Genomic DNA, 22350 nt, shown 5'->3' on the forward strand with positions numbered 1-22350 from the left:
ATATGTGGCAGAGGAACCTTTGGGGCCCACTCAGGTCCCAGTAGTAACTGTCATCACTACCTATAACTACCCACCTCGGTAGAAGCATTTAGTTAGACCTTTGCCCTTTGGAGGAGGAGTCTTGGAAGTGATCATCCGGCCCCCACGGAGCCCTGATCTCAACATCGTCCAGTCTGTGTGGGATGACATGAAGAGGCAGAAGGATTAGAGCAAGCGTATATCTACAGAAGGTCTCCAAGATGCCAAAAACTGTCTCTAAGTACCGAGAAGAAGTGATGGAAGGCAAAGGGCAAAGGTCACACCAAATATTGATGGGATTTACATTTTTTTATTCTTTATTGACAAAAATAACCTATTAACCCTTCTATTTCTGAAGCATTTTTTTTTTCCATGCCTGCCTAAACCTTTTGCAATCTTCTGAGGAGTCTCCCGAGCTCACGATGACTCTACAGACCTGCGGAAATTGCAGAGGCGTCGCGGTATCGACAACACTCCGACACCTTCCACATGCCTGGAGATGAGAAGATAAGGTTCACCTTGGTTGAATCTGACTCTTTAATGATATAAATACTCGGCGTCTTGATCTTACTTCTTCCAGGGTCAGCTAAAGACGTCTCCAACCTTTCATTATTAGTTTTCTACAACTGGTGTAAAGCTTCCAATTACCCAGACTTGTTATAACAGGAAGGAGCATGTCACCTCTCCAGGCAATCTCAAGGAACCGATCCGGCTGATAAAAGAAATTCATTGCCACATAAAATTGCATTTGTATAGACTTCGTGGCCTTTCACTCCGAGGACGGAATGGAAACGGTTTTGTCAATATCATAGAATATTATGGGTGTCGGTATTACGGCTTCATTTCCATGAGGCAGGTTTTGCCTTCTTGTCTCGGGGTCTTTGAGGGCCATCAGGTTGGAAATTTTCATACAGTAGAGGTGATGGTCAGTGCTGGACTGAGGTTCCTTGGGCCCACCAGATCAAATGATCCCTCCAATAACCCCTTGGAAATAGACCAAAATATCCATCACATCTGGTTGTCCATTATGGTGGCCGGTGGATCTTCTGGTGGACCTGGTGATGGCCAGCTTTGGTTACCTTTGACTCTATAGTCTGGACATATAGAAGTCTAGAATCTTAGTGACTACGGTTGATCTGATCTTGAGATTTCAGGATCGATTTTAAAATCCAATATCTGATCATTTTCCAGCCGATCGCGATCGTGAAATTTGCTCTTTGCCAATCTTTTCTGATTCCGATCGCTCAACCCTATTTGTGACATATCACGATTAGATTTTTTTTCTCTTTTTACTTATTATTTTAGTGGTATAGGGAAAAACTAAACCATTTTATCAGATGGAAACCATAAGCAAGTTGGTATTCATGGATCTGTTATTCAATGCCGTGACTGACCTGCGGGTTTTGCTGGGTGAACAAAAGAGTTGTCCAAAAGGGGAAAATGTCTGCTGTAGGGTCACCTCATAGACTGCTTGGGTTTCTACCTACTCGTGTGTATAATATGTATGCATGTGTATATACTATATGTATGTGTATATACAGTATGTATGCATACCTCCCAACTTTTGGAAAGTTGAAAGAGGGACAAAACGTGCAGCGCACGCAGCGCGCCGTGGAAAATTTGGCTCCACCCACTTTTATGTTGACTCCGCCAATTCTCATTCATTTTTTGCGTGCTCCCACACAGTATAATCCTCCTACAGTCACCCGTAAATTATATGTCCCCCCTACATCTCTGCCCCCAGTTTCATGTCCCCCCATCTCTGCCCCCAGATTCCTGTGCCCCCCCATCTCTGCCCCCAGATTCATGTCCCTCCATCTCTGCCCCCAGATTCATGTCCCTCCATCTCTGCCCCCAGATTCATGCCCCTCCATCTCTGCCCCCAGATTCATGTCCCCATCTCTGCCCTCAGATTCATGTCTCCACATCTCTTCCCCCAGATTCATGTCCTCTCCATCTCTGCCCCCAGATTCATGTCCCTCCATCTCTGCCCCCAGATTCATGTCCCCCATCTCTGCCCCCAGATTCATGTCCCCATCTCTGCCCCCAGATTCATGTCCCCCCATCTCTGCCCCCAGACTCATGTCTCCACATCTCTGCCCCCAGATTCATGTCCCCCCATCTCTGCCCCCAGATTCATGTCCCCCCATCTCTGCCCCCAGATTCATGTCCCCCCTCCATCTCTGCCCCCAGATTGATGTCCCCCATCTCTGCCCCCAGTTTCATGTCTCCACATCTCTGCTCCCAGTTTCATGTCTCCACATCTCTGCCCCCAGATTCATGTCCCCCATCTCTGCCCCCAGATTCATGTCCCCCCATCTCTGCCCCCAGATTCATGTCCCCCCATCTCTGCCCCCAGATTCATGTCCTCTCCATCTCTGCTCCCAGATTAATGTCCCCTCTCCATCTCTGCCCCCAGATTCATCTCCCCCCATCTCTGCCCCCAGATTCATGTCCCCTCCATCTCTGCCCCCAGATTCACGTTCCACCTCAGTGTAAACACTAAACTTACCTTTTCCTCGCTCCCCCGCCGCTCTTTCTCTCCGCAGTCTTGCTAACAGTCGTAGGCGCGATGTGACGTCATCACATCGCGTCTACACAGCGACAAGCAGCGGCAAAGCAAGGAGCTGAGCTGTGACAACTCCTTGTTTTAGCTGCGTCTGTATTCAACTCAGATCTGTGTCCTCCGGACATACCTCCCTCCAACCGGGACCGCGGGACACGTCACCCAAATCGTGAATGTCCCGCGGAAATCGGGACGGTTGGGAGGTATGTGTATGTGTATTGTACATGTATAACGTGTCTGTGTATACTGTATGTTAACTTATATGTGTATAGGCTCCTGGTTACATAGCTATATGTGAATGTATAATACACGTAACACATTTCTACGTATACTACGTCTTATTTACATACACATGTATGTTTCCATCTACCACATACTGCGGGTCTCTTCCTGTGATTCCGGAGGTAACATCTTGATTATCTTGATTTCTCCAGACGCGGCCGCCGCGCTGCTCTATTCCCATTACTCATCTGGAGATGAGCTGCAGGTTATTGAACCATTTGGGGTCAACAATAATTTGTGCGCTTCGATGGCCCAGCCGGCAACACTAACTAAGCCGATCATTACAGCGCGGTTATTAATGCAGGAAGGTGGATTCACACATGGCGGCTCCATCACACTCTCCATTAATGAACCTTTACTCACTGAGCCGCTTCCCTGCTTCACGCACATAATAAACCCATTCATTACAGTAGTCAAAGCAGCGATTTTTTTTTTTTTCAATTTTTTTATTTTTATTTAATTATTTTTGGTACAAAACCAACAGAATTAATTAACGGAAAGCAAATTGACTTCTAAGAACCGCTCGGAATTTGTCACTTTCTTGGAGATAACAAACGGCGCTGGAAGAAGGTAATTATCTGTGAAACAAACACAGAATTAGGTGCCGGTTCTGACTGTGCAGTCATTTCAGCTATTTTTAGGGAACGTAGCGTGCTAATAGGTACGAGCCGCTGCTTGCCACATGATGATAACTTATTGGAGTCATTATCATATCCCCTAGATCTCACAGCCTTAAAGGGGTCTCGCCAGGGACGTACATAGGGTGGCGTGTTATAGGGTTAAAGGAGTCGACCGAGATTATATATCACACATGTGACCACATAACCACTAAGGCCAGTGATTGGCGGCAGAAGTCGTGGAAACTCTTTTCAAATACTAATTCCAGCAGCTGCCACTAGAGGGAGCAGAAGGCATATGTTTTTATACAGTTAGACTTCAACATACAGTGAGCTCCCTCTAGTGGAGACTGTAAGCAGTCATAATTGTATTGTTTAAAGAGGACCTTTTGTGGATAAAAAATTGTGGTTTTGTCGAATTGTGTCGAATCCTGAACTCCCAGATCCTGTTCTTTTTGTTTCCAGCCTAAAGAACAAAAACAAAGGAGACCTGATCCCACCAGTTATGGAGCAGACGATCTCCTACTTGAAAGCAAAAGGTGAGATATATGTGTCCGAGGTGGAATCCTCAACTATCAGACATGTATGATATATCCTATGGATGTGTCTTAAAGGGGTTTTCTGGACTAAAAGCCCAAAAGGTAGTTCCCTAATAGCAGATTGAGGGGTGTCTGACACCTGACAACCCATGGATAAGCTGTCTTCAGCAGCTGATACACAGAGAATGGAGCAGGAAGCAGATAGTGCTGTTCTCTGTGTAGTGGCTGAACTGAGTCACTGCAGATGAGCTCCCATTCAAGTGAATGGGAGCTGACCTGCAGTACCGGGTTTGGACACTAAACAGTGAACAGCGCTATCTGCTTCCTGCTCCATTCTCTGCATAGAACAATTAATCATTTGGGGTGTCGGTGGCAGACATCTACCAGTCTGGTATTGAGGACCCTTTTAAGTGTCCCAAAAGTTGGGAATGCCCCTTAAAGGGTTGTCCCATTATGGACACTTAACCCCCCTTCCCCCACGTCTCCTAGTAATAAGGAGAACAGGGTACCAAAAGTCCCTTTAAGGCCTCCTTCTGAATGGAGCACCAGCTCACTTGTATGATCAGCGCTCCATTCACTTCTATGGGGCTGGCAGAGCTGTAACCTCCAGCATCACCCACAATCCAATAGAAGTGTATGGAGTGGCCTATAGTGGTGGCGGACAGAGCATCCGAGTACAATTATACCATGAGTGGAGTTCCCCTTTAATTCCCCCGTTCAGCTCTATTACATAGAACCCTATAAATAATCCCATTAGCGTTATAAATGATTGGGCGTCGTCATGTGACGATCCTCCCGCGCCAGGCGCGCGCTTCTTGTTTATATCGTATTGACCTTGGAGTAAGTGGAAGGTCTTAAGTAACAGGTTCTAGATGTAATTACGGCGTTTATCTCGCTGAGTCATCCTCTTACATCCTTGAGAGCTACTTCTAGGTAGTCCGCCGCACATTCTGTTTACTCTTCGCTCCTTCCTTCCTTCGTTTCCTCAGCTGGTTTTGTCTTTCCTAATTTGTTTTTGAGTGTTTATAGTGTTAGCGCGTGGCGCTCTAGACAAGGGCGGTGTTATCTATCTTCTGATCACCTATGGTAAGATTACTTCGATTAGAGATGAGCTAATAGGATTGGATTGTGCCTGAATTTTCCAAAAGTTTTGGGCTCCGCTTTAGGGTTTCACCACCCTAGCCCTGCAGATAGATAGGTTACTGTCACCAGAACCAGCATATCACCCCCACCATGCAGATAGATAGGTTAGTGTCACCTGAACCAGCATATCACCCCAGCCCTGCAGATAGATAGGTTAGTGTCACCTGAACCAGCATATCACCCCAGCCCTGCAGATAGATAGGTTACTGTCACCAGAACCAGCATATCACCCCAGCCCTGCAGATAGATAGGTTAGTGTCACCAGACCCAGCATATCACCCCAGCCCTGCAGATAGATAGGTTACTGTCACCAGAACCAGCATATCACCCCAGCCCTGCAGATAGATAGGTTAGTGTCACCAGACCCAGCATATCACCCCAGCCCTGCAGATAGATAGGTTAGTGTCACCAGAACCAGCATATCACCCCAGCCCTGCAGATAGATAGGTTACTGTCACCAGAACCAGCATATCACCCCAGCCCTGCAGATAGATAGGTTAGTGTCACCAGACCCAGCATATCACCCCAGCCCTGCAGATAGATAGGTTAGAATGACCAGAACCAGCATATCACCCCAGTCCTGCAGATAGATAGGTTAGTGTCACCTGAACCAGGATATCACCCAGCCCTGCAGATAGATAGGTTAGTGTCACCAGACCCAGCATATCACCCCAGTCCTGCAGTTAGATAGGTTAGTGTCACCAGACCCAGCATATCACCCCAGCCCTGCAGATAGATAGGTTAGAATGACCAGAACCAGCATATCACCCCAGCCCTGCAGATAGATAGGTTAGAATGACCAGAACCAGCATATCACCCCAGCCCTGCAGATAGATAGGTTAGAATGACCAGAACCAGCATATCACCCCAGCCCTGCAGATAGATAGGTTAACACCACCATTGCTACAAAGAGGTAAGCAAGCTCTTTTGTGAATTGACAAAAATAGTGATATCTCATTAACGGGAAAACACCATTTCATTCAGGTGACTGTAACCTATCTATCTGCAGGGTTTTGGTGATAGCCTCCCTGTACATAGGGCTGAGCTTGCAATACCAGATACAGCCATAGACAAGAGTGGCGCTGTTTATAGAAGAAACCAGCCACATTTTTCTAATCTCTTCAGTACATTGATGTTCCGGAAGGATCTCTTCTTCTTCTTTCTCTCTCATTATTCCATCTGGTCTGTAGATTTCGATTATAGTTCAGCCATTTGCCTTTTTATGCCCTCTAATTAAATAAACACTTTATATATTTCCATTAAAACTTATGCAAATGTCGTCGTTAATGGTCCTGCCAGTAACAGCTTAACGACCCTTCACGACACGAACAATCATGGCGAACGTGTCTGAACGGGGATCATAAGAGTTCAGGCCAAGAGAGATCATGTGATCCAACAACCTGTCTCAGTGCCTGTAAAGTATTCACACCCTCCCTGTTACATTTACTGCTATGACAACACTGATCTAAACAGTCTCTTCTGTTAATTGGTATGCGAAAATATGCAAATTAAATCCATTGTGAACAAAATAGCGATTTGCATAACTATTCACACCCCGTGACTACTCGCTAATAGGAGCTGTTGCCCCACCTAAGGTGCCTGTTTTAGTAAATACTCGCTTTCCACATGACATCGTAATTACGGAGCATTTCGCTTAGAATTTTGTAATGCGACCCTCTGTTATTCCTCCTGGAAATCTTGATGTTGATACTCCGGCCAATTTGTCAGTACTATTTAGAGAGTGTTGTAGTATAGGTCAGTCTATCTAGGCTGAAGCTATAAAACCTTTAGTTCTGAGCCTCTTCAGTTGTGAATAGAATGCAAGAATTGTAGTAAAGACTGACACTTCAGCAGGCAAATTAGGAGTAAATGGGAAGCAGGGCACAATACAGATTTATATGCCTTTAGGGGTCTGTGTAAAGCTTGGTGACAAATACAATACATTCTAGTTGTTTAGTTTCCATTAGTGGTTGTCTTCAAGATAATATATCCCTATAAAATTACAAATCTGTTCTTTCCCTCTGTTGTTCCTCCTGGAAATGTATTATTAAATTGACAACGAGGAGATACCATTCTGCTAGGGGTCGTGCCCATACATAGGGTGACACTCTCGGCACAGATTTGACAGCTTCAGACTCCAGATTTTACCATAGGCGACGTGTCTGACTATACCAGAGTGTCTTCACACAAAGGGACTTGGGCACGTCTTGACTTTAAAGGGGACCTCTCCTCTCTCCTGACATGTAAATAAAAATAGTAAATAATAATATATAACATATGGAATATCTTTGTTCCCTCTGTTACTCCTCCTGGAAACTTATGAATAAGTTGACAACTATTGTCAAAAAGGCTTATCCTTATGTATTGTGACCACTAGATAGAGAATGTGAATAAACACACCCGCCATTGTCGTATTATTCATATATTTCCAGGAGGAATAACAGAGGGACGGAACAGAGTTTTTAATAAAACGCTCCATAATTGTTCTGGTGGTTCATATAATGTGTTGAGGATGTACATTAATGGAAGGGGACCTCTTGTACTTTTTGGGCCACCAAAAAAATCTCCAACGGGGAGAGGCTTAGACAAATGTGCCCCTAAATGGACATTTCTGGGAGGTGTCGTAGATTTCCAAATGTAACTTAAATTTTGGGAGTATTGCCTCTGAGGTTGGTCAGTGTAACCATACCCCTGACCACCCAGGACATTAGGACATGGGACATGTTTGCCCCCCGATCTCCTTTCTATAGTCCTTGAATTAAAGGGGTTCTCCAGGTTTGTTAATTCATGACCTATTGACCTCCATAGGATGAGTCGGACCCCCAGGACCCCGACTGATCAGCTGTGTTTAAGTGAGTTCTGCAGCCTCTTCACGGAATACCAAACACAGCGCCATCTATGGTATAGTGGTTGTGCTAGGTATTGCAGCTCAGCCCCATTCACTTGAATGGGATGGTGTGGCGGCTCTGCACGAGGTTCCCCCGAGGATCTTCAATATCCTAAGGATAGGTCATCGATTAAAAAGCCTTGTATGACGCCTTTAAGATGGATCTCCACGGCCTGATCTGGGGCCCCACAAATAACCCCACAAATATCCTTTTCTCCATCTTCCAGGGCTGCGGACAGAAGGACTCTTCCGAAGATCGGTCTCCGCTCATATCATCAAAGACATCCAGAAGCTTTATAACCTCGGTGAGCGTTCCCCGAAGTAATCTGCGATCAGCGGAGCGAGTCGCCGCCGTGATACGGAATCTTATCTGCGGCCGCCGACGCTCATTTAATTAGTTAATCATAAAGCCATTTGTAATCTGGGTGTCACGTTAACGGGAGATGTATAGGGGGCGCCAGGGGGGCAGGAGCTGGGATTTACAGGGGGGGCGCTGAGTCCTATAGAAGAGACATTAGTCATTGGGCTCCATAGTAGAGTCTATGATCTACAGCGCTGCCCCCTCCCCCAACATATGGCGACACAGGACGTAACGCAGGGTCATAAATTGTCCCCATCCTGGTGTCAGTCCCTTCTCTCCTGTAATGTCGGGTGAAATGTCACCACCGCTGAGATTATTACAGGCCACCAGCAATTATATTTTATGTTCCCGTCGTTGCCCATTCTAAGCAGTGAAGTACATGGCAGTATGAGCGCAGCTCTGGAGCACAGCGCCGCTCATTACCTGCTAGAATAATAGCCTTATACCACAGGACATAATATTTGTATAGGTAGAGAGATGAGCGGCGCCGCAAAGGCAACGCTTATCTAGTCCGGCTGTCAGTCACAGATCACTTTTATAGGCAAGTCGCACTTCTTTTACTTTAAGAAGAGGTTCTTCAGCAGCTGTGCCATGTGTTATATAATGAGGTGTGCGGCTCTTATTGGATATCACAGCATACACCTCAGCTGCTGCAGAACATCATAATACACACCTCAGCTGCTGCAGAACATCATAATACACACCTCAGCTGCTGCAGAACCTCATAATACACATCTCAGCTGCTGCAGAACATCATAATACACACCTCAGCTGCTGCAGAACATCATAATACACACCTCAGCTGCTGCAGACCTCATAATACACACCCCAGCTGCTGCAGAACCTGATAATACACACCTCAGCTGCTGCAGAACATTATAATACACACCTCAGCTGCTGCAGAACCTCATAATACACACCTCAGCTGCTGCAGAACCTCATAATACACATCTCAGCTGCTGCAGAACCTCATAATACACACCTCAGCTGCTGCAGAACCTCATAATACACATCTCAGCTGCTGCAGAACATCATAATACACACCTCAGCTGCTGCAGAACCTCATTATACACACCTCAGCTGCTGCAGAACCTCATAATACACCTCAGCTGCTGCAGAACATCATAATACACCTCAGCTGCTGCAGAACATCATAATACACACCTCAGCTGCTGCAGAACCTCATAATACACACCTCAGCTGCTGCACAACCTCATAATACACACCTCAGCTGCTGCAGAACATCATAATACACATCTCAGCTGCTGCAGAACCTCATAATACACACCTCAGCTGCTGCAGAACATCATAATACACACCTCAGCTGCTGCAGAACCTTATAATACACACCTCAGCTGCTGCAGAACATCATCATATACACCTCAGCTGCTGCAGAACATCATAATACACACCTCAGCTGCTGCACAACCTCATAATACACACCTCAGCTGCTGCAGAACATCATAATACACACCTCAGCTGCTGCAGAACCTCATCATACACACCTCAGCTGCTGCGGAACATCATAATACACACCTCAGCTGCTGCAGAACATCATAATACACACCTCAGATGCTGCAGAACCTCATCATACACACCTCAGCTGCTGCAGAACATCATAATACACACCTCAGCTGCTGCAGAACATCATAATACACACCTCAGCTGCTGCAGAACCTCATAATACACACCTCAGCTGCTGCAGAACCTCATAATACACACCTCAGCTGCTGCAGAACCTCATCATACACACCTCAGCTGCTGCGGAACATCATAATACACACCTCAGCTGCTGCAGAACATCATAATACACACCTCAGATGCTGCAGAACCTCATCATACACACCTCAGCTGCTGCAGAACATCATAATACACACCTCAGATGCTGCAGAACCTCATTATACACACCTCAGCTGCTGCAGAACATCATAATACACACCTCAGCTACTGCAGAACATCATAATACACACCTCAGCTACTGCAGAACATCATAATACACACCTCAGCTGCTGCGGAGCATCATAATACACACCTCAGCTGCTGCGGAGCATCATAATACACACCTCAGCTGCTGCAGAACATCATAATACACACCTCAGATGCTGCAGAACCTCATCATACACACCTCAGCTGCTGCAGAACATCATAATACACACCTCAGATGCTGCAGAACCTCATCATACACACCTCAGCTGCTGCAGAACATCATAATACACACCTCAGCTGCTGCAGAACATCATAATACACACCTCAGCTACTGCAGAACATCATAATACACCTCAGCTGCTGCAGAACCTCATAATACACACCTCAGCTGCTGCAGAACATCATAATACACACCTCAGCTGCTGCGGAGCATCATAATACACACCTCAGCTGCTGCGGAGCATCATAATACACATCTCAGCTGCTGCAGAACCTCATAATACACATCTTAGATGCTGCAGAACCTCATCATACACATCTCAGCTGCTGCAGAACATCATAATACTCACCTCAGCTGCTGCAGAACATCATAATACACACCTCAGCTGCTGCAGAACATCATAATACACACCTCAGCTGCTGCAGAACATCATAATACACACCTCAGCTGCTGCGGAACATCATAATACACACCTCAGCTGCTGCAGAACCTCATCATACACACCTCAGCTGCTGCAGAACCTCATAATACACACCTCAGCTGCTGCAGAACATCATAATACACCTCAGCTGCTGCAGAACCTCATAATACACACCTCAGCTGCTGCAGAACATCATAATACACCTCAGCTGCTGCAGAACCTCATAATACACACCTCAGCTGCTGCAGAACATCATAATACACACCTCAGCTGCTGCAGAACCTCATAATACACACCTCAGCTGCTGCACAACCTCATAATACACACCTCAGCTGCTGCACAACCTCATAATACACACCTCAGCTGCTGCAGAACCTCATAATACACACCTCAGCTGCTGCAGAACATCATAATACACACCTCAGCTGCTGCAGAACCTCATAATACACACCTCAGCTGCTGCAGAACATCATAATACACACCTCAGCTGCTGCAGAACCTTATAATACACACCTCAGCTGCTGCAGAACATCATAATACACACCTCAGCTGCTGCAGAACATCATAATACACACCTCAGCTGCTGCAGAACCTCATAATGCACACCTCAGCTGCTGCAGAACATCATAATACACACCTCAGCTGCTGCAGAACCTCATAATACACACCTCAGCTGCTGCAGAACATCATAATACACACCTCAGCTGCTGCAGAACCTCATAATACACACCCCAGCTGCTGCAGAACCTCATAAAACCTCACCTCAGCTTATCCTTGTAGATACATTACTGTAGCACAGCACATTATACAGGTTTTCCTGTGACTTTCTCTGCAGTTCTTTATTCCGGTGAATCCCATTACCGTTCCGGCTCCGTCAGGTCTCACTTACTATTCAGCTCTTTACTGCCTGATAAGCGGGTAAATATTAATGGACGCCATCACTCTATTCCTGTCTATCTACAGGGAAACCAGTGAATTTTGATGAATACGAGGATGTCCATGTCCCCGCCAGTATCCTGAAGACCTTCCTCCGTGAACTCCCAGAACCTCTGCTGACCTTTGCCTCCTACCGGCCTATCCTCGAAATCACTAGTAAGTATAGTCGTCTGGACAAGTTTGGGCCCACATCACCCACGTCATACCCAATCCATAACTCACTCGTCGCTGTGGAAGTTCTGCTCCCTCTCCTCTCTCACAGCATACAGTCTAAGAGACCCTGCAGCTGCACCTCCCTCCTATCCCCTCTTCCTTGTCTATTAGCTTCTGTGGACTGAGGAGGACTATGAACTGATGTACTGATTTCCCTTCCAGGCGTGGAGAGCATCTTGAGGATCAACATCTGTAAGCAAATTGTTCACCAGCTCCCGGACCACAACTATGCCGTCCTGAAATATCTTGTGTGTTTCCTCAACTTGGTGAGTTCCTCACAGCTCAATGAAAACGGGTGCTATGGGTGTCACGGGGGGCGCACAACCCCAGACCTAGTGGGCAAGATACATTATTGGCATCGTTTCGTTCCATTGTAGGAGTTCGGACTAAGCATTAAAAATGAATTTCAAGTGACCCCATTGACTATGATGTGGTTGACCTGCTATGACCTTAAAGTCCAATTTTAGACAGACCCTACACCAGGGGCTCCGAACGTAACCTATGTAACATACCGTCGCTTTTACCCTGTATCGAGAGGTGACAAAGAGCGTCTCTCATTCTGGAGGACCCGACCTGTCCTTCTGTCTATTGATTTGAATGGACACTGTGTGATGCTTCCTTTGACCAGTGGTGGCGCTGCAGGGAAACTAAACACACTTCACATGATGCTAATCCTGACGTTTGTCTTTAAGAAGACCTTGGAAGAGCCGTCGTCCCGGCGGACCCTGAGCTGCGAGTGACATTTGCAGAGCAGTCAATGCATCATCTCTATGCACTTGTTAAGAGGCCGGTACTTGAGGTGGTAATGAGGTGTGTGGCGGTACTACATAACCTTCCCGGTAATTAACCAGCAGAGCGTTGCATTATGGACAGAGCGCGCAGTACATTAATAGCGGGGATCGCCGCCGCCGCCCGCTCTCTAGATAGCAGGACGCGGCGGCGGGAACATAACTCTACAAATGTTTGTCTTGATGTGCGCATAAATCTGATTAGTCAATTAGAAAAATGATATTAGCGATTCCCCATGTGACACATTATAGTCATTAGATTTATAATCACGCGGACGGAACCGCATTATTAGAGCGGAATCTATTATGCAAACAGAAAATAAATGTATATCCACCAATTAGGCTGCGATTCGCAACTCGCAGAAACGGCGGTAAAATAACAGCCGGGCTAAAGACGATGGAAATTTACATATTCAAATATTCATGGCGTGCGAAACGGGCGCGATTTATGGACAGTGTCATAGGATGTTTTGTGTACGAGATGGCGTAAAGCGGGTCAGGTGGAGGAGACGGCGCTCAGTGTTTTGGATACTAATGGCTGCCATGTTATACATGTAGCACGTTTCACGACTTATTAGCCACACCTCTTTTTTTGACTACAGTGCCTCATGGAATAAACTGGGGGGGGGAGGGGCGGCATTTTTTATTTATTGGCCGCTACCTATTGTGTTATCACAAGAGATAGCGGGCGATAATTTTTACTCACCTGTCCAGGCCGCCCTATGCTGCCTCCTGTAGGCCGCACTGCGCTTGCGCCATGACGCCGTACAATGCCAGGACGCTATGTAGCGGAGGCGGCCTGAACAGGAACGTGGACAGATGAGTATAAATGTATGCCTAACATATAATGGGGGGTCATAAACTCTAAAGGTTGGGGGGGAATAAAAGGGGCCCCTAAACTTAGTGGTGGGGGGTGTAAAGAGGGGGCTATCAAAAGGAGGTCCTAAAAGGGGGGTAAAAAAGGGGGTTCTATTGTGTGTGGAGGGGGTTAAAAGGGGTCCATAAACTGTGTGAGGACCATAAGAGTGGGGTGTTATACTGGTGGGGGCCATAAAAAGGAGTCATATACTGTGGGGGCAAAAAAGGGGGTTATATACAGTGTGCAGGGCCAGAAAGAAGGGGTTCTATACCTTGTGGGCAGCCAGAAAAAAGGGATTGTATATCGTGCGGGGGGCAAAAAAGGGGTTTTTTGGATCTGCCAATGGGAGAGCGCCTCCTAATTACGGGGGATCCATCTCGTAACCAAAGAAAGCCAGGTTGGTTATCTTTTTTTTTGGGGGGGGTGCCTTTCTATAGTTTGGTTCACTCCTGGGTTCACCTGACTGTTCTATGATGTAAATTGGGGCCTATACAGTAAAGAACCCTTCCCTCGAGTATAATAATCGAGACCATGGGGAAGATATAAACATAATAAACACTGTTACTCACCTCTCCTGGGCTCCGGCACACTCCCCGCTGATGTCAGCCATTTTCAATGACGTATGGACGCCGGACATCACGTGAGCAGGGGCTTGCATCGAAGCGCATAAGGACGCAAGCCTCGGCCCATGTGACAGCAAGTAGGCCGAAGCCTTCCAGAGCCAGGAGAGGTAAGTAACTGTGTTTTTTATGTTCCACACATTCCACTTCAATACTGAATCATTTCATTACATCATTTCATGGGCTTTACCCGCTGCCGCCTGGCATTGAGAGCTGCTGTTTGATTTTAGGCTTATGTTACCTATCCTAAAACTTCCATGACCCGCTCTGACCGTCATCTCTTTTATCGTCAGGTTTCCGCGGAAAGCATTTCCAACAAGATGAGCGCTTCCAATCTGGGCTGTGTATTTGGGGTGAATTTAGTGTGGCCACAGGAGGGCGCCCCTTCCATCAGCGCCTTGGTGCCCGTCAACGTGTTTACAGAACTGTTGATCGAATATTATCCAAAAATCTTCAGCTCCAGAACGTTCCCGGGAGAGACGTTACCCTGATCCGCGCCTTGGAGAGACATTTACAAGACTTCTATTTTTTTTTTCTTAAAAATGTTACAAAAATTTGCACTCAAAGAGGTCACAGAATTTATATTTATATTCGATAAAACTTTAATAATACCTTTTACGTTAATATTTTATTTAAAGGAGAAATACACCAAAAATATAGGTAGCAAATTTTACCAAATTTTCAAGGACTTCGTTTCTATCAGTAGAGGGGTCAGGGGTGGGGTCATGTTCAAAGCAGCCAATTAGAATTCACTTCAAATGTTCAGGTCAAATCATACAAGAAGTGATCGGATTGGTTACATTGATAAACCCCTCCCCTTTTGGCCTTTTATGCACGCCTTTAATGAGGCTCTGTAATATCAGTACCTGATGTCATATTTGGTGCAATGCGTTGTACTGAATAAAGTTTGTTACATTGAAACCTGATTGCTATAGTGACCTCTGCAGGCCGGGAGGGTTACTGCAGGCACTCCTTGTATGTGTTTATGAAGTATTACTCCGATAATCCAGAATATTTGATAATCCGGTGCCATTAATACCAAATAAAAAGAATTTTTACGTATTTGTTCCTGGCACTCGTATAGATGGAGCTTTCCCTCTTTTATCGGTTATACCCCACCGGTCCAGTAGGTGTCAGTAGAAACTCAAAACAGAGCCAAAACCCATATGACACTTCGTAACGCGCGGCGGTGAATGACATGACTTTTATTGCAGAGGGAGAATGTGCTGTATACGGCCTACAAGATAAAGCTTATACCCCCAAGATCCCAACCCCATTCCCGTCCCCCTCCCCCGACCTCCACTTCCTTCTTTCTTTTCCTCGACCCTTTTCCACGAAGGATTGTTATACTTCCGCCTCCCGAGGTCTTGTGATTAATGGTCACCGCAGAATTAATGCGTATATCCAGCCGAATCCTGGCAGACCCGCACTCGCCGCACTCCGCAAACAATGGTTTCAATTACTTTCAACTTTATGGTTTATGCAAATGTAGGGCAGGAAAGAAAAGATCTGGAGAAGCGGCGAGCGGGGAACGAGCCGTCTCCTTGTCCCACGCCGGCCATTATGGGAGGACTAACTGGTCCGGGCTAGGTGATGTTTGTGAGAAATAGAGATGAGGGAACTGGGTTTGTTATCATTTTTGAGGTTCACCACTTATGGGGTCTTACTTACCTCCTCCCAACTCTTGGTGGTCTTCTTCAGTTATCTTTTTGTCCTCTGGGTGACGTCATGGGCCCTGGGGAACCACTGGGACACGCTGGCATCATGATGCTCCATCCTGGGAGTCTTTGGTCCTCTTGTGGGCTTTTCCGGTTTTATTGGTGACTCTAGCAGTCCCAGAAGATCTCTGAGATCATGGGGCGTGTGCCAAAGTCATAACAGATGCACCAAGGCGTCATGATGTCAAAGCTAGTTAAGGCCCAATGACCAAGGTCCTCCCAAGGCTCCTGACATCACACAGGAAGGCAGAAGAAGGCTGAAGATTCTTGTTATGGAACTCCAAACACCACTGGGGCTGAAGGCATCTGAGGCAATAATTGGTGACCTTGACGAACTTCCCTCAACAGTTTGGGGGTTCATGGTCATTAGCGACCATATGACCAGATTTGTGTTTGACTGTACTAGAGAGACCTTACCATGTCTTGGAGACTGTATTTTTACAGTTGTTCCTGAGGATCTACAGCAGTAGGAAAAGTTGTGATGGACAGAGTCATCTTAGAAGATGGTGACTTCCACCGCGTCTTAAACACGGAAAATACAAACATAAAAAGGTTCCGTCCTTTCCTCCCTTTATGTCCTCCTACTCTAAGGTACATGTGAAGAAATTTTACTCTGTGTGTCCCAGGAACTTAGCCATGTTCCTCTCCTCCTTCTCCTCACCGACCTTTGCTTATCTGGAGGACAACTGGCAGCAAACGTCAGAGAAAATGTCGTTGGAGCCTGTCCTTCGTTCCCGATGGAGACAAGCGGCTACCAGAGGTTCCTGGCAGAGACTTCCCCATTGAGTGGGGAGTCTGGAGTAATTCGTTCAACAGTTATCTATAGCACTCGGTGTTGTCCATGACATTAAGCTAGGATCTCCTGGAATTTTTGGTGAAACCTCGCGACTAGAGATGAGCGAACACTAAAATGTTCGAGGTTCGAAATTCGATTCGAACAGCCGCTCACTGTTCGAGTGTTCGAATGGGTTTCGAACCCCATTATAGTCTATGGGGAACATAAACTCGTTAAGGGGGAAACCCAAATTCGTGTCTGGAGGGTCACCAAGTCCACTATGACACCCCAGGAAATGATACCAACACCCTGGAATGACACTGGGACAGCAGGGGAAGCATGTCTGGGGGCATAAAAGTCACTTTATTTCATGGAAATCCCTGTCAGTTTGCGATTTTCGCAAGCTAACTTTTCCCCATAGAAATGCATTGGCCAGTGCTGATTGGCCAGAGTACGGAACTCGACCAATCAGCGCTGGCTCTGCTGGAGGAGGCGGAGTCTAAGATAGCTCCACACCAGTCTCCATTCAGGTCCGACCTTAGACTCCGCCTCCTCCGGCAGAGCCAGCGCTGATTGGCCGAAGGCTGGCCAATGCATTCCTATGCGAATGCAGACTTAGCAGTGCTGAGTCAGTTTTGCTCAACTACACATCTGATGCACACTCGGCACTGCTACATCAGATGTAGCAATCTGATGTAGCAGAGCCGAGGGTGCACTAGAACCCCTGTGCAAACTCAGTTCACGCTAATAGAATGCATTGGCCAGCGCTGATTGGCCAATGCATTCTATTAGCCCGATGAAGTAGAGCTGAATGTGTGTGCTAAGCACACACATTCAGCACTGCTTCATCAAGCCAATACAATGCATTAGCCAGTGCTGATTGGCCAGAGTACGGAATTCGGCCAATCAGCGCTGGCCAATGCATTCTATTAGCCCGATGAAGTAGAGCTGAATGTGTGTGCTAAGCACACACATTCAGCTCTACTTCATCGGGCTAATAGAATGCATTGGCCAGCGCTGATTGGCCAGAGTACGGAACTCGACCAATCAGCGCTGGCTCTGCTGGAGGAGGCGGAGTCTAAGGTCGGACCTGAATGGAGACTGGTGTGGAGCGATCTTAGACTCCGCCTCCTCCAGCAGAGCCAGCGCTGATTGGCCGAATTCCGTACTCTGGCCAATCAGCACTGGCTAATGCATTGTATTGGCGTGATGAAGCAGTGCTGAATGTGTGTGCTTAGCACACACATTCAGCTCTACTTCATCGGGCTAATAGAATGCATTGGCCAGCGCTGATTGGCCGAATTCCGTACTCTGGCCAATCAGTGCTGGCCAATGCATTCTATTAGCTTGATGAAGCAGAGTGTGCACAAGGGTTCAAGCGCACCCTCGGCTCTGATGTAGGAGAGCCGAGGGTGCACTTGAACCCTTGTGCACCCTCAGCTCTGCTACATCAGAGCCGAGGGTGCGCTTGAACCCTTGTGCACACTCTGCTTCATCAAGCTAATAGAATGCATTGGCCAGCACTGATTGGCCAATGTATTCTATTAGCCTGATGAAGTAGAGCTGAATGTGTGTGCTAAGCACACACATTCAGCTCTACTTCATCGGGCTAATAGAATGCATTGGCCAGCGCTGATTGGCCAGAGTACGGAACTCGACCAATCAGCGCTGGCTCTGCTGGAGGAGGCGGAGTCTAAGATCGCTCCACACCAGTCTCCATTCAGGTCCGACCTTAGACTCCGCCTCCTCCAGCAGAGCCAGCGCTGATTGGCCGAATTCCGTACTCTGGCCAATCAGCACTGGCTAATGCATTGTATTGGCTTGATGAAGCAGTGCTGAATGTGTGTGCTTAGCACACACATTCAGCTCTACTTCATCGGGCTAATAGAATGCATTGGCCAATCAGCGCTGGCCAATGCATTCTATTAGCGTGAACTGAGTTTGCACAGGGGTTCTAGTGCACCCTCGGCTCTGCTACATCAGATTGCTACATCTGATGTAGCAGTGCCGAGTGTGCATCAGATGTGTAGTTGAGCAAAACTGACTCAGCACTGCTAAGTCTCTGCATTCGCATAGGAATGCATTGGCCAGCCTTCGGCCAATCAGCGCTGGCTCTGCCGGAGGAGGCGGAGTCTAAGGTCGGACCTGAATGGAGACTGGTGTGGAGCGATCTTAGACTCCGCCTCCTCCAGCAGAGCCAGCGCTGATTGGTCGAGTTCCGTACTCTGGCCAATCAGCGCTGGCCAATGCATTCTATTAGCCCGATGAAGTAGAGCTGAATGTGTGTGCTTAGCACACACATTCAGCTCTACTTCATCAGGCTAATAGAATACATTGGCCAATCAGCGCTGGCCAATGCATTCTATTAGCTTGATGAAGCAGAGTGTGCACAAGGGTTCAAGCGCACCCTCGGCTCTGATGTAGCAGAGCTGAGGGTGCACAAGGGTTCAAGTGCACCCTCGGCTCTCCTACATCAGAGCCGAGGGTGCGCTTGAACCCTTGTGCAGCCTCGGCTCTGCTACATCAGAGCCGAGGGTGCGCTTGAACCCTTGTGCACACTCTGCTTCATCAAGCTAATAGAATGCATTGGCCAGCACTGATTGGCCAGAGTACGGAATTCGGCCAATCAGCGCTGGCCAATGCATCCCTATGGGAAAAAGTTTATCTCACAAAAATCACAATTACACACCCGATAGAGCCCCAAAAAGTTATTTTTAATAACATTCCCCCCTAAATAAAGGTTATCCCTAGCTATCCCTGCCTGTACAGCTATCCCTGTCTCATAGTCACAAAGTTCACATTCTCATATGACCCGGATTTGAAATCCACTATTCGTCTAAAATGGAGGTCACCTGATTTCGGCAGCCAATGACTTTTTCCAATTTTTTTCAATGCCCCCAGTGTCGTAGTTCCTGTCCCACCTCCCCTGCGCTGTTATTGGTGCAAAAAAGGCGCCAGGGAAGGTGGGAGGGGAATCGAATTTTGGCGCACTTTACCACGTGGTGTTCGATTCGATTCGAACATGGCGAACACCCTGATATCCGATCGAACATGTGTTCGATAGAACACTGTTCGCTCATCTCTACTCGCGACCATCTTGGTAAGTTTGTCATTGTTGGCCGCTATACATTTAAAGAGGAGCTTTCGCCACCTCCACCATTTGCAACTTTTTGAATCCACTGATTCTGCTACAGCTTGAATTTTATCTCCACACACACACACACACACACACACACACACACACACACACACACACTCCGATTGTGGTGTTTTTGGTTTGGCACCCAAATTGCTAATTAGGTTTTCTACTGTCAAGTGGGCGGTTCTGGTTAAGAACAGACAGTCAGGGGGCGTCCACTTGACAGTTGGGAGTCTAATTAGTATTTTGGGTGCTGAAACTAACAGAAGTGATCGCTCAGGAATGGTGGGGGCTAGAATAAAAAATTGAACAGTGTCACTTATTGGAGGACGGAGAGGTGGTAAAAAGTCCTCCTCTTTAAAAAGGGATCGGTGGTAGTTTAGAAAAGTACAGAAGTCAGAATTAGAGTCGGAAGGGCGACTTACTGACCTCCAAGCCTTGCCTAAATGGCATGTGACCAATGACCCTACACCAATGCTGAGTCCAGTGATTGGTTGCAAGAATGGATTGTCACAAGAAGATGTCACCATGGACAGCATTGACCGTCGCTAGAACGCTGGACCTGTAAATGGAAAGTTAACCCAAAAAAATTCTATGCAGTCTGTAATTTTAAAAAAAGTCAGAGAATCCCTTTAAGATCGATATATTCAAAAAGTTGAGTTCATTCAATCAACCAAGTCTGACTTTAAGGATCTGTAACAAACCCTTGTTTAAAAAAAAAAGTCTTAAAGGAATCCAGATCTTTTTCAAGAAGTTCCCTCCAGCACCGGTGAGGTTATCGATGGAATTGAATCAACTCTCATACATTATTCAGGAAAGTTTCCCAGTGAAGATTCATGTTGTTCTCAGTGCTATGAGGGAGAGCGGAGCCGTGCCGGTCGTCCCCCGCAGAGTCTCTGATAACAGTTTCTCTTTACAAATGATAATTGTGCAATATCTTCTCCTCCACCATCCCCTCGAAGAAACATCTTCCCTGCATCAAAAGACAATTTTCAGATCATCTCTTCAGCTATCGAGAAGGTGATTACAGTGGAAGGCTCCGCCGAGATGTGTCTGCCAATACTGTCTTCTTTCCCATCAATGAGGTGGAATTTTTTGCAACATGTGGTAGGCTAGCTCCGGTTCGGCGATGACATTGAGCATCCTTTTTGATTTTGTGAGTTTCGCATCGTAATAGTGTTAGATCTGCCTGCTGAGAGGATTTAGCGCCGGCAAGATATCGAAACGTTGACTTTTTAAGCAGAAAATGATAGGTAATACCAACTGCAACTTTTTTTATTTTCTATCAGGTCGGGTGTTTTGGCACGACGTGGAGTATTACGTACTCTGTTAAGATGTAGCGGCGCTTACTGTGTTATCTTAAAGGGGTCGTTCTTCAATCGCAAGTTATTATCCACCACTAGGACAACCAAAAATAAAAGGGGTACCGCGTTCATTTGTGGAATGGAAAGATGATTACGCATGCGCACTAGAAGGTCTACAGCACTGACAAAGAAATCCAACAGTTGGATTCAAATAATGTCGGACTGAGGTTTGGTCACCAAGTAAAAGTAATCGAGTGGCCAACGTCCAAAATTTTTAAGAAATAGACCATACTACCTGTCAAATTTGGTTGTCTTCTACTCATCCCGAGCCCACTGGTAGATCCTCTGGTACTCTGGTGGGCCCGTCCAACACTGTACTCAACTATGGTATCTCCATCAGTCCTCTAGAGAATGAATGGAGTGACAGTCCACGTGGGCAACCATTGCTCTGCCGAAATGGGAGACTTGGAACCCTATTCTCATGATTGGTGAGGGTTGGAGATGTTAAACACTGCTCTGAAGTGTTAAAGGGAGGAGCAAACTTTTTGTGGAATGGTCCTTAAACTAAAAAATGCTTTGTACCTTTGTTTAGCTCCAACCACTGTCATAAGCAAAGGGGTTCTTAGATAGGTTTTTGGACATTATTGGTGGCAAATTGAAGAGCATCTGAATGAGTCCCCTTTGGCCTTTCTCCAGTCTTTAGTCTGTGGCATGTATCAACCAGTATCTGTTTCCCAATGCCCTACTTTACCATGGTACAGCTCTTGTATCTAACCCATCTAAAGACCCTTTATGGCCAATTTATTGGCCACCATGATGCAACCTTCTTCAGTCAACTAGGCTCTCCAGTTCTACCCTAGGCACTGATATTGTCATATATTGCTCTTATACTCTATAGATATAAGTTGTACCCTCTTCATTTTTGGGGTAGTCCACAGCTCGCCATGAAACATGAGAGGGACAGACTACAACTCTACTAGATCTTATACAATGGATGCTATGGTAGATGCCTTCAAAC

At 46.6% G+C, this 22350-nt stretch overlaps 1 protein-coding gene across 1 annotated transcript in view; it reads left to right on the forward strand.

The window, feature by feature from the left end:
* The window catches only part of ARHGAP8 (Rho GTPase activating protein 8), a 35784-nt gene extending 20749 nt beyond the window's left edge, over positions 1-15035 (forward strand). The window contains exons 9-13 of the mRNA XM_075275152.1: positions 3949-4022; positions 8280-8357; positions 11944-12072; positions 12292-12395; positions 14690-15035. Coding sequence (XP_075131253.1) covers positions 3949-4022; positions 8280-8357; positions 11944-12072; positions 12292-12395; positions 14690-14887 — 583 coding nt within the window. The 3' untranslated portion in view covers positions 14888-15035. The remainder of the gene's footprint in view (positions 1-3948; positions 4023-8279; positions 8358-11943; positions 12073-12291; positions 12396-14689) is intronic.
* Positions 15036-22350: the final 7315 nt, after the last annotated feature.

This window comes from Leptodactylus fuscus, chromosome 5 (genome assembly GCF_031893055.1).
Source record: "Leptodactylus fuscus isolate aLepFus1 chromosome 5, aLepFus1.hap2, whole genome shotgun sequence".
NCBI lineage: Eukaryota > Metazoa > Chordata > Amphibia > Anura > Leptodactylidae > Leptodactylus > Leptodactylus fuscus.